At 30.0% G+C, this 15,000-nt stretch overlaps 1 protein-coding gene across 1 annotated transcript in view; it reads left to right on the forward strand.

Moving 5' to 3' along the window:
• spt4 (Transcription elongation factor subunit spt4) overlaps window positions 1–10,437 on the forward strand; it is a 10,570-nt gene extending 133 nt beyond the window's left edge. The window contains exons 2-4 of the mRNA XM_043024956.2: window positions 8,035–8,141; window positions 8,353–8,408; window positions 9,600–10,437. Coding sequence (XP_042880890.1) covers window positions 8,035–8,141; window positions 8,353–8,408; window positions 9,600–9,718 — 282 coding nt within the window. The 3' untranslated portion in view covers window positions 9,719–10,437. The remainder of the gene's footprint in view (window positions 1–8,034; window positions 8,142–8,352; window positions 8,409–9,599) is intronic.
• The last annotated feature ends 4,563 nt before the right edge of the window (window positions 10,438–15,000 follow it).

A 15,000-nucleotide genomic window follows, 5' to 3' on the forward strand; every position in this document is an offset into this window, starting at 1 on the left:
TATGAAGTCCATTAGTGTTAGTTTATGATATTATATAATTGTGATATATTTGGATGTGGGGCGAATTGACTCTAAAACTTCAATAGTAAGAGCTTGCTACCTCTTACCGGTAGTCACAGATAGTACGATAAAGTGCTATGGTTGCTACTGCCTATTAATTGTTTGAGATGATAACCATATAAACATTTTATCCTTTGGAACTTTCGTAGTCTGGTCAAAGTCTAGTTTTGAAAGTAGGACATAAGGCCTTATCTGCAGCGTCAGAGTCTTGAAATCATTTCAGCTTCATGGGCACTGTCGGGCGTGCGACAGCGAAAGTGTCGTATCGCTTGAACAAAACCAGCCGTCATGCTCACAGAGCGACCCGTGCCCCTGTGGCGCGCCTTTGAAAAACATTTTTTTTACAGTTATTTGCTTCTTCTTCTGATGAAAAACACTTTTAAGTTCATAAAATACGACAAATACATTTCTTGTTTGCTTTAGTAATTCATATCGGAATGTGAGTCTGAATATGTTAACATCATGCTACTTTAGGCATGAAAAAAAGTTTATTCCTTCAAAAAACTAGTTGTGGAGGTTAGCAGTTAGTAAATAGATTTTATTTGTGCAAATATAGAATTCATTCCATGACACATCAATCAAAGCAAAATTTATTCTAGGCTTATTCACCTAGGTATGCTATACTTTTCATGATAATTTCATTGCAACAAAAGTTATCCTCGCATATTTTGCGTGTATTACAGAAGTCTTGTTTAAAATGGATATCGCACAACACACAAAATTATTATTATTTGCAAACATTATAGGTTATCACAGTAAATAATACTAAACTCAGGTATTTTATTGTTTTATATGATTTACCAACTTGATTTACTTCAGTTTTCTCTGAAGAGACCACTTGCTGCCCATCAAATCTAAACAAATTCAAACGTATTACTCTAATTGTGACTATATACTTTAACAGCCTTTGATTACCCATCTGCCCTGAGAATGAACATAAAAATACACCCAATAGACTTTTTGTTGTTGTTTAAATGTTTTTCATGTCAAACACTTAGTAAATTCAGTTTTTTACGAGTTAAAAAGTAAATGTAATCCAAGCCAAAGGATTCAAACAATTATTTATCACCCATTTATCAAAGCTACATATGGCGGTATTTGTTTTACATTTTCACGCATGAACTGGAGTCTCGAAATATGCAGTATACTATACATTATAATCTTACTTTAATTTTGTTGTAAACCATCATTAAGATACTCTTTAAACGGTTCAATGAGACGACATTAAATAAAGATCAGGAAATGTTTGGCATTTTTGTCATTTGGCGATGGTTTGCACATGCGTGTTGACGCCCCAACTGGATAGGTTGGTACACGTGGGCGGGTCGAGCTCTTTGGCAATAGAACTTGAAATACGGCAGCAAATTATTGCGAGTTTTTGGCAATTATTGCAGATAAGGACGCTGCAGATAAGGCCTATAATTAAGGTGTGGCGAGCAAGGGAATGACAGTTAGAACCCAAATTATTTTTGGCATTATAGTTTTTTGGGAAAAATGATTTGATTATCACAATGGTGATTGGTAACTCATTAATGTTGGAGCCATTTTGGCTCCAAATGGTCGAAGCGCTTAAACTTACATGTTTCAAACATGTAAGTCTAACGCCTTGGGATTTTTGCCTGCACTGGCTGCAGCCAAGTGCTATATGCCCAATCACTCGACGTGCTGGCCAGGAGGATAGCCACGACGAAACGTCTTGTCCTTGGTGGCTGATACTGCCACCACTTGATGTGATATCTTGTCACCCTTTGTTGACGGGTTAAGACAAAATTTATATTGTATACAAAAATCATCTTTTATTAGAAACAATTCTGTGTTTGTTTTAGACTTCAATTTTTGTTTTCCGAGTTAGCAATCCCGCTTTCCCTATCCAAAAGCATGACGTGCATGCGGGCGATTTAGGTCATTGTGTAGGGGAGAGCCACAAATTATATTAGACCTGGTATTTCTATTTACTGTGTAATATAGACGAAAGAAAAAGATTTCTTTAAAATTTACTGACCTGTATGATGTAATGTGTGCACAGTAATCATAGTCCAATATGGAAAGGACAGCACTTTTTGTTGACATCTTAGGTATGCACGAAAGAAAGCCTGAAATGCGAAGTGAACAGTGGTTAACAAATGAACACTTCAGGTGTGAACTTGGATTAAATTCTATAAATAGTTATAACTTCTAAGATTTGCTTTAAAAATCCTCCATAGAACATTGCTCATGTCAAGAACACTTTATTACTTGCAGTTATTGTTTAATTTTAATTTACACAATACCCTTATCTACTGGTCATGCTTTTTTCTACTAATGATTGCAAATCTTCCAGATGTGCATTAACCCATTGCAGACGGAGATAAATTTGCTTGCCCAGCCTCCAGGATAGGTTTTATTTTAGAGAGAGACCACTTGAAGCAATATAATTTGAAGCATCCAAATCTCTTTCAGTCATTCATTGTAAAACTAGAGCGGGTGTTTGTGTTTTTATTTTTTTGTGTGTTTTATTGAGGTTTAGAGACTTATTATGTGCGTACGTATGACAGGGCTCTCTACCAGTAGCTGCAGTTGACTAAAAATTTAGTGCTATGTTATCCATATTAGCTCATTAATTTTTCTTTATATCAATGTGATTAGACGTATTGCTGTTTCTATGGGAGGACACAACAGGCAACTTTATTTTTTCGATAATTTTTGTGTGCTTGTTCTGAAACGAATACGAAAACATATAACCACCTACAATTTAAAAGATAACCAAGAAGTGTAGGGAAAGAGGAATTGAAACATGTGGAAACTTGTGCTCTCCCGCTGGCACCCTCCGTCCGACTGTGAGTGCACAGTGAAAGGATCCATATTGGCACAGGAGCAACAATTTAGACACTGGGGTATGGAATTGAGTCACCTTCCTCTTCCTCTTTCGTTCTGCTGCACATCCTTCATCGGCGGCGGTGGTTAGTTTGAGCAAGGGGTTCATCAACTTAGTAGTTTGTGCCATCGCTCTATAGAGACAGTGCATGCTAGAGACCGAGGATGGTGCCATATCAAGGCTTCTCTCACCTGCTGGGCGGCTCGAAAAAAAGTGGTGCCATCTAGGTATGGACGTTAAGGCTTGCACGATTAGAAAAACGTGGTGCATCTAGGTTTTGGACGTTAAGTTGCACGAGAGTACGGTAATTTTAGAGTCATTAGGACTGCAGTAGCGTAGCTCTTCCACTTCACTCATTCTTTTTATAGCAAAATAAAATAGCACAGTGATCCCAAAAATCCCGAACGTCTAGTGTACGTCATGACGCCCGTGTCAGGCCAAAGCTCTACGTATAGATGTCAGAGCTGACAAAATCCCGAACGACGTGTACGTCCATGGACGCCCGTCGATCAGGCAATCTCTACGACATGTCTGTCAAGCCACCGTACTCAGATTGTTAACCCGTACGCAATGGGTTAAATAACAATAAAAAATATTGTATGCAGCCATATTTTCCATTCAGGATTGTGGTTACCTTCACGCCTAATGGAGCTATGGAAAAAGATTAACCTATTGTGGAGGGGTGTCATGACATACATAATGCAGGAGCTTTGGCCTGACGACAGGCGTCATGATATACATGATGTTGGGGGATTTTTTATCACTGTGATATTTTATTGTACTATAAGTAATGAGTGAGTGATAATGATGACAAATCAATCATAATTACTATAATTGCCTTGATATTAAACAAAGTGGGTATCACCTAAAATCCAAATCCTCGATAGCAATACTATCTTTAGAGAGCAATGGCACACAGCAAATTGCTGACCTCTTGCTCTAAAGTACTGGTGATGAAGAATGTGCAGGCAGAATGTGAAGAGGAAATGTGCCTCAAACCATACCCAGTGTCTTCAATGTATCCCTGTGCCAATAGAGAGGCAGTGTATTGTGGCACTCAGTGAAAAGCACAGGTTTTCTTCCTCTTCTGTACCTCTTCATATTTTCTTCATTGTGGATGGTTATGTTTTTTTGTATTTGTTCATGACAGTACATGAATATGAAATAAATGAAGTTGCTTTTTTCCCATAAAACAGTAATACTTCTATCACACTGAGTATAAAGAAAATAATGAGGTGATATGGTCCCTGTACTACAATTTTAGTCAATTGCATCATTGATAGAGCCTGTCATATGACACATATAAGTCTCTCAATACAGTAAGACATGAAAAAAATGACAAACACAAAAATGACTCTAGTTTCACAGTGAATGACTAAAGAGAGTGGGAAAAGTCAAGGTATGTTGCATGAAGCTCCTGGGCAAGCTAATATATATCTCCATCTGCAATGGGCTATATATTCTGGTGAGATAGAGCATAGATTGGTTCCTTGTTTGGCAACAACCTTTTTGAGTACATTGTCAATATTTATTCTGTGTTGCTAGTCTGTATCCTGTACCGAAAGCAATTTTGTAAATACACACTTCATCATGATATAAGAACTGGCTCTGTGAAGCCTCAAACAAGAAGGATTACTCAACTTTTTTCACATCATTCTATTGTTTATCAGTGCAGGATGAAAGTCAAAGGAGCTGAAGTGAGTATTATATTTTTATATCCATTAACTTTTTTATTTTCAATTTGAGCAGAAGGTGTCATAAATGAGAGACATTTTTGTGTCGTCAACTTATTGATTCCATGCACTATTTTACGTGAAAGCAATATTGTCATTGAATAAATCTATACCTTAATTTTATACAGCTGTATGGTACATGTAATAGAATGACAAAATGTAAGACACTTCATCTGTGGCATTTCTTATATGGATTGAAAATAAGTTGTTTTGACCACAATATATAGGTATTTTATGAAATGGAAAATTAATCATGCTTACAAAATTGGTTATTCTTGTATCTAATACATTACCTTCCTGAGACTAAGACCGTAATAATCCATCCAAATATTTTGGAGGCTTTCATTAAAACAGTTTGAAAATGAGGGAATTTGCCAAAGTGTGGTTATAATTTTTGTTTATGACAACTTTCATGGAAAAGAGTGTTTGGAATCAATTATTTTATGTATTTATTTTATTTATAAACAGAGAAAAACACTTAATATCTTAACCTACTGGCCAGTTACAAGCAAGGACATATTCTTGTTGCCTATTGTTCAAGGCTTTATAAATTCAACTTTGTGCAATGTTGGTTGTCATATTGTGAAGTGCACATGTTTACTGTACTGGTTCTTGTACAGGATATCCACAAACAATGCAGGACATACATTGACATTGCACTCAATGTGCTTATCATCAAATAAGAAACCAGTCCAAGCTCTATCCAGCTGGAACATATATAGCCTGTCAGGTAGGGGGGGAGGTTGTCAACTTGGGAACGAAAGATCTCCACCAGAAATAAAGATCAAACACCTCCTAATGACATCCAAATGCATGAGGAATTATCATTCTTCTCTGTGAAAATCATGTTATCATAATCAGAAAATTTACCAAATTATATTGGGGATGGGTGCAATGGTTGTTAATCACTTTAAAAGAAAATTTATGTTCTAACTTGGAGAGTTGGTGTGTCTGCTTTTGTTAATTACCATTTTAGGGCTTTCCTAGGCATTTTGTTTTAACCCATTTGCGCCGGTTGATGTCCTATCAGGTGATAGGAAAATATTCCCAGTTCTGGGGGACATCCTGAAACATCAAGTATTTTATTGCCCAATTCCAGGTGGCGCAGTTGTGATATGCTGGAACATCAGAAAAAGAACACTAGATTGTATTTAGATACAATTGTTTTTCATAATTTCTTAGTCTTTGTTGCTTTAGTTTAGGTGTTTGAATGTCATAAAATGTGATGTAACATATTAGAAAATGACATTGCAGAAAACTTCGTGATATTAACCCATTCATGCATTTCAAAATCCTCAACAATACCATTCACATCAAATTTTTCACCCCAATGACGGGGGCATCGCTCCAGCCTTGCAATGTCACATTGCTGGGGACCCTCTCGAACGCATAGGCTAAATCAGTTAAATAACTCCGATGCTGCCTATGGGCCCCCGCTGTCCCCCAGCGAACGGCGCGCCTTGAAATGCGCCCCCCCCGGCTACCCATGGTGTACCACCCATCCAGAGAGGGTTAGTGACTTCATGGTAATTTCTTTTTCTGATTGGTTGAATAAAAAGATCAGAGTTGAAAAACTATTTCAAAATCAAATGTGATTGTCCAAGAAATAAAGTAAAATAAAAAATTACTTATGTAATACTATTTCTAATTTCTGCATTATCTGTGATGTTTTGCCACATCATGTCACGAGCTACATGTACAAACCAGTATGTACATTTATGATGTTTATATTGTTTCTCTTTTTGTTCTGGAAAAAAAGTTTAAAATATCTCTTTTGATATGCCACTAAAAGAATTCTTCCACTTTCCATTGGTAAGATCACATAGAAGTGAATAATATAGGCAAAGTTCAACAATCCAACACTAGAAAACATTGCTGTGACATGCTTTTCGACTAAAATACCTTCTCTGAACATGGCAATATTTTTACTTGTCTTTCCATTTTAGTTGCAATCTTGCAAACCATAAGAATAAGGTGGGTGAAAAATGCTCTGAGAGGTTCAGTGTGGCCTTGCGCAGTGGAAAAACACCCCGGCATGAAGTGTCTTCACAGTGGACACTTCTCATACATACTTTAATTCTCTGTGAATTGCACAACAAAGAATTTGTTGAAAAAGTCCATACTCTCCAGTCAGGAGATACGACATTGCCCTTGCAGAGCACTGAACAAAGGGGCCCCATCAAGCTGACAATCATCAACCTTGGAATACCCAGGCAAAAAGGAACCTGGGCTACTCCTAGACATAAAGAACTGTCTTCTAAAAGTTTGGCAATAAGTTCAATAATGTTTTTTTTCTTGTTATTATTAATAGTTTTGTTTGTTTATTTTTCTTGTTTTTACTGTCCAATCTTCCTGTTACTCCATGTTTCATACCCTCTACTACCATTATTGTCACTATGATTGCTTAGATCTCAATATTGCTAGCATTGGTGATGTGGACCTTTTAGTGAGATTTAACAAATTAAAGAGTAAGATAAAAAGTGTATATGGACTGCAGTGTTCCCTGAAAATTTAAATTTGGTCCATAGAAGTGTTCATAATCCATACAATTCCATTGCCTACATCTTTCATTTTGTTTTCTTGTTGATACTCATTCCACTAATCTCATAAAATGGTCTGGCTTCACTTTTCTCTAAATGTCATTGAATTAATCTGCTTCTATATTGTGCTGAAAGCATTAACAGACATTTCAGTATGTGTGGCAATATAAGAGGATTATGCTTTGAAACTGGTACAATGTTCATGATTTTTTACAATCCTTTGATATGGTATAATTGATAAGTCTCACTAGTGGTAGGTGCCAGTAGTGAAATGCATTCCAAGTGTTTAGAATCTTATACATCAACTTCTGCGTATAATGTGTGTATATGAAAGTACATATATTTAGGTGTCTGAATGTGTTTCTATTGAATAATTGCTGATCCTTGGGGTAATGACCACAAGCATTATTATTTGTCTATATAGCAGATACATAATTACATGTTTAGTTGGCTTAACCCATTGGTCGCGATATTAAAAAAAGGGCTGTGCAGTAGGATGGCTGTTTTACATGTCTGGCACGGTGCCATCCTTGTCTATGACCGACTGCCTTTGCAGCAAATCATGCCATCTGCTGCTAATGGCTTAATGTATGCAGAACTGTAGACAAGGTTGACACACTTGGATTGATATTAGAGAAAGAGTAGGGAAATTATGGTTTTATGAGTAAACAAAATATTTGCTAATATCATTTATTACTATTTATGATTTTTATCATTAGTACTATTTATTATTATTATTATTTTTATATTATTATTAATTTTTATAATATCTTTTATGACTGTTTACAAGGTCAATACCCATCTCCCACACATGCAGAGGCACTCAATGCCTTGACCTCTTTTTCAGACCTTAGACATGTTTGAAACTGATGGCTGTGATAACTGCGATGAGTTCCTGAGAATGAAGAACAATCGCGACCAAGTATATGACTGCACATCCTCCAACTTTGATGGGTAAGTCTAATATTCCTGACTTTATCATGACAGATAAAAAGTTGATATTGTTGAAGATTATTACTAGGTTAACTGCATTTGTTATTGAGTCTTATGAAAACTTTTATTTGAAACACTCATTCTTGTAAAGAAGCAAAATCATTAAATTTTTTACTTTCATCCTAGAACTAATCATTTTTGAATGAGACTAAAATCCTTCGATTTTTTTCAGATTTATTGCTCTTATGAGTCCAGAGGATAGTTGGGTTGCCAAGTGGCAGAGAATTAGTGAGTATTTTAAGTTTTGAACATAAACAAAAGATGAATTGATACATATATATGCAAAAAGATTTTCTTATGAAAGCAAACACAATATGCCTTTTTGTATATTACAAATGAAGGCTTAGACTAAGTAGAAAAGATGTTGAGGTGCCTTTTACTTGGCAGAAAAAAAAAAGAGTTGGAGGATAGGATAGTTGCTTAACCCTATGACGACGGTGCGTCACACCCTTGTGACACAGCTAAATTCCCGATGCCGGGGCGTCATGCCAGTGTGACATTTCCAATGCAATATTGCAATGGCCCGGCGTAGGGGTTTTCGTGTAGGGTGTGCCCCGTCGGGAAAGGGTTAAAGAGAAGAAGAAAGAAAATTTATAATTCTGTTGCTGATGGGGGATAGATTTGCTTGCCCAGTCTCCAGGATGAGTTTTATTTCAGAGCAAGGCAGCTTCACACAACATACTTTGACTTCTCCCACTCATTCAGTCACTCATTGTAAAACTAGAACTATTTTTGTGTTTGATTTTTGTCGTTTTACTGTGTTTAGAGACTTAGAGATGCCCATTGTCAGGCCAAAGTTCCTGCATCATGTATGTCATGACACCCGACCGCAATGGGTTAATTAGATTAGTTATATATTTTTCAATCTCACATGCACACTGGCTGAGAGTTGATGCTGCTTGTAGTGTGTCTGAGCACTACTGCAAAAAACATATTTTGTATGAAAGTAAGAGTCCCAGATGTGGAATTAACAAAGAAATGTCACTCAACATCATCTTTACTTAGGCTTATCCTTTACTTTATTCACCTTGTGTTCCCTTTACTTTTCTTTTTTTGCTCTTTCATCATCTCCATATTTTCTCCATCCTATGCATATTGTTTTTTCTTCCTTTTTTTACACTTCTGTTTTAAATTTTAAATAAGCATTTATAACTAATATTCTTTACATATAAAACAATAAGTATCTGTAAGTAATTAAAGCTGTAACAACCACTTCAATATTTTGCCAAGTAATATCTATCCATCATATAATTGCATCATGATAGACAATAGTTGGATGCATTAACTTTTGAGTGATAGACTTTGCTCTAAATCAGACAAATATAATTATTCTGCTTAGTAAGACTATATAGTCATTATCCTGTAAACAAAGTAAATCTATTATTGATATCCATGTGTCATGCTCTTTCTCAACCACAGATCGCTGTTGCCGGGGAATGTATGCCATCTCTATCACTGGACGACTGCCAGCCTCTGTCATAAGGGAGATGAAATCCCGTGGCATTAAGTACAGGCAGAGGGACATGACAAAACTGTAATTTAAGTGTTGTATCATCATAGCAAAGGCTTTTCTTCATGTCTATGTTAAAACAGATTTATTTTTTACATGTATCTTTTAACCCTCTCTGGATGGGTGGTACAGTACTGTTACCGCTCATTCAAAAGCCCAGTGGCCGGGCGACACAGTATTGTGCCAGCCATTTAATTGATTTAGGCCTAATAATTCGAAAGCCCCGGCATTGTGACATTCAAGGCTAGAATGCCCCCGTCGTGAATGGGTTAAGCATTATGTTAACTTTTCATTCTAAATGCTGTGAAAACTTTTATAGTTTTGCAAGTGCATAATTGTTTCAAGACTTTGATAGATAACTACTGTAGTTCTTGGAGAGCTAAATGACAGATTCATTTATTTGTAACAGAAATAATGCTATTACTACACTTCTATAAAGTTAGAAAAGCAAAAAAATTTCAGTATATCATTTTTTCTTCATATATTGCATACTGTTTAATAATATCATTTAATAAACAGATAAAAAGAATTAATTACATTTTGCAAAGGGAAGAACAAAGACAATGCAATATTCAACAAATTAGATTTAGGTCTATACTTTACTGGAACCTGCTTTTTATGGAAGTATGTCATGGAAGCAGAATAAAAATAAGAAAATATGCATCATTTTGACTTCATTACATCATGTAATTACAAATGGTATTATGTCTCACAAGCACATAAATATCTCCTGGGAGTGATTTTTTTTATAATTATGTGTTTTATTATCCTTGTTACCTATATTCAGCAATCATTATCATGTAGGGTGGAGCAAGGTACATTACATATGTCATTTAGAGTGAAATCTTGTAAAACTAGGTTTGATGAGTGGTGACACCAGTCACAGACTTGTTATAATATACTTTTTTGAGAAAGGAAATCTTGATTTACATTTTTCTTATATATATATATATATATTATATATATAGTTTTATATATTATATATATAGATATATATATGTAAATATATATATTTATATATATATAAATATATATATGTATAATAATATATATATCTATATATGTATAATATGTCTTATATATATTATTAATATGTATATATGTATATATATCGTAAATATATATATATTTCTATATATATATGTTATATATAAAGATAAGCATATAATATATATATATATATATAATATATATATATATATGTATATAATATATATTCTTTATATATCTATATATTTTAGTAATATATAAGCCATAATATAGCATAAATATAAATATACATATATTATATATACTGTCCATCCAATGCTATAAATATATATATATATTATATAAAACGATATAGCCATATAATTTATATATACTATATATATTTAATATATATATATATATATGTATATATCTATTATATATATTTAAAAATTATATATCCCAATAATATTATTTATATATATTTATTAATCACATATATATATTAAAATATATATATCTATATACAATTACATATAATCCTCTAAATAAAATATATTATATATATAAATTTATATATATATATATATAATATATATTATATATATATCTTATATATTTATTCACAATATATAAACTCTAAGGAAATTTATAAATATATTTATATAAATATATTTATATATATTATATCCATATATATATTTATATATCACTGTATACATATGAATTTATATATCAAATTATATTCTATATATATATATATATTTATATATATATATATATTATATATATTTATTATATAGTTAATATATAATATATATATATATTACATATTTTATGTAAATTACTTAGTATAATACTGTATAATAACAAAAATATTTTATTCGTATATATATATAATATTGATATATACATATATATATATTTATTTTAATATATACTTTATATATATATAAAATTTATATATATTGATATACATATGATATATATTACAACATATACATTTTCTATTATATATTGATTCTCTATATATATATATATGTATATCAAGGTAAGATATTTTATCAATTTATAATCATATATAGCTTATATTATACATATTTTTATATATATGTATATATATATATTTTGATGTATTATGTGTCTATCTATATTAGAATATATATTAGATATTATATATATACTACAATGTATTATTATAATATACATAAAATATACATGTATATACATATATTTACATGTAAAAATTATTACATATATTAATGTATAAAAGATATATATGTATATATATATATTTATTAAAATATGTATTATAACTGTATATCATATATATATATATAGATATAATTTATGTATATAATGATTACAATGAATATTTTTTTATATATAAAACATATATTATATATATAGATAATAATGTATAATATATAATCTATATGTATTAATAGTAGGATATAATATATTATATATATTTAATACATTATAATATACGTAATTTATTCTATATATTATATTTATATAAGTATATATGTATTATTATATATATGTTATATATAGATTATATATGTTATAGTATAGGTCAATATCTTATATGCATATGGTTTACATATTATATGTTAGTATATTATTTACATATATATTATAGTTTATTCTATGTATATATTAAAAATATAAAAAATCATATACTATGTATTAAGTTAAATATATGATATATATCTTATTGAAATTTCATATATGAATATATCAGTGTATCTTATACGTATATATATATATATATATATATTTATATTATTATGTATTATATAACTGTTATTTTTTAGTATATCTATTATATTTATATGCATTATATATATAGTTAGATATCTGTCTATATATAGCGTTATATATTGTTTAATATATATATATGCTATATCTGAATATATATTATTTATTATCTGTATTATATATATATATATGACATAATATGGTATATATATGTATATATTATTTATATATATAGATATTTATATGTATAGATATAATTAGTTATATATGCCCGTTTTTAAATGAATTATATGTATATATTTATATATATATAGTTTATATTTAAATATATATATAAATATAGATAGTCTATATCGTCATATATAGATTATTATATATATATATCTATGTATATATGTATTATAGATATATATATATTTGTTATATAATTTATATATTTATTATATTAATTATGTATATGATATATATATATATGTCATATAAATTTATATATAAATACTTATATCTGTATATATAAATGTAAATTTATATGTATATTTTATATTTTATATTATATATACATATATATAATATAGATATAATGTTATATAAATATTATTATTAACATATATATAATATACTACTGCATTTAGTATATATAGATAATATATATATATATATATATAGATAGTTAATAGAATCTTAATATATATTATGTATATATATGTATATATGTATGTTTTATATGTATATATATATATGGATATATATATGGATATATATATATGTATATATATATATGTATATTATATATTATTATATAGATATTTAATTATATATTTATACTATATATTATCTTTATATATATATATTTTTATATTATTATGCATCACATAATATATGCATGCATATATACATACTATATGCATGCATATATACATACATTTATTAATATATATATCTATCTATATATATTTATATATATAAATATATATTAATATATATATATATAATAATTGCATATACAAATTTGTATATAATATCTTTATATATATATAAGTTTTTATATGTATAAGTATGGATATATAGGTATATATATGTATATATACTACCGTACTTATATGTATATATATGTTATATAATGTTTATCTTCATGTTTATATATTTATATATATTTTATATATATTTATTTATATGTATATATTATGTATAATATATGTATATATGTGTGTGAGTGTGTGTGTGTGGGTGTTGAATGTATGTATGTATGTATTCAGTTTATCTGTTTATCTATTTACACATAACACCTACCATTCCACACACACACAAACACACACAACAATCACACACACACACTCACACACCACAGGACTCAACACACACACCACACACACACACACACACAAACACCACACACACACACACACCATCACATCCAACAATCACACACACACACACAAACACATACACACACACACACACCACAAACACACACACAACACACACACACACACACACACCAACACACCTCACTCACACACACACAACCACTCATTACACTACAACACACACAACACACATCACACACACACACACACACAACTAACTCTCTAAACACTCACACCACACACCACTACACACTTGTTAATTAATTTTTTTTAGATTTAAGTTTTTTAGATAGTGTGTGGAGAGTATTTAGTATATATAGTTATATATGTATATCTAGATTTCATTATTGATTGAGTTATATATGTTGATAGTTACTATAGGATATTTTTGATTTAGTGAATATTTAGTGATTTATTTATACATAATTTTATGGTTTATTTTTATATTTAATATATATATATATATTTATATAGATATATATATCTATATTATTTATCTATATATATTTTATATTGATTAACATAAATATATGGATATATATAAGATATATATATATATATATATATATATATATATATATATTTTATGACATAAATGGTATGTATATATATGTATATATTTTTTTTTACTTTTTTGTTTGTATATATAAGTAGATAGTTTTACTATCTACATACATACTATTCAATATATATACATATATATATGTATATATATGTAAATATATGTATATACATGTATATACCATGTATATTATACCTGTATTCTATATATATATCTATCTATATATATATATTATATATAGGTATATCTATATATGTATTAAATATGTATATATCATATATATATATATTATATATATCACTTAATATTTATCTATATATATATTAATATACAGTATACTATATATATATATATATATATATTATATATCACATTTATATATTTATATATATGTATATATATATGTATATATGTGTGTGTGTGTGTGTGTATGTATGTATGTATGTATGTATATCTGTTTATCTGTTTATCTATATACACATACACCTACCCATACACACACACACACAAACACACACACACACACACACACACACACACACACACACACACACACACACACACACACAAGCACACACACACACACACCTACTACACACACACACACACAAAACATTCCAACACACACACAAACACACACACACACAC

The sequence above is a fragment of the Penaeus japonicus genome, unplaced genomic scaffold (assembly GCF_977035675.1).
Source record: "Penaeus japonicus unplaced genomic scaffold, GWHDUDI00000001_assembly GWHDUDI00000015, whole genome shotgun sequence".
NCBI lineage: Eukaryota > Metazoa > Arthropoda > Malacostraca > Decapoda > Penaeidae > Penaeus > Penaeus japonicus.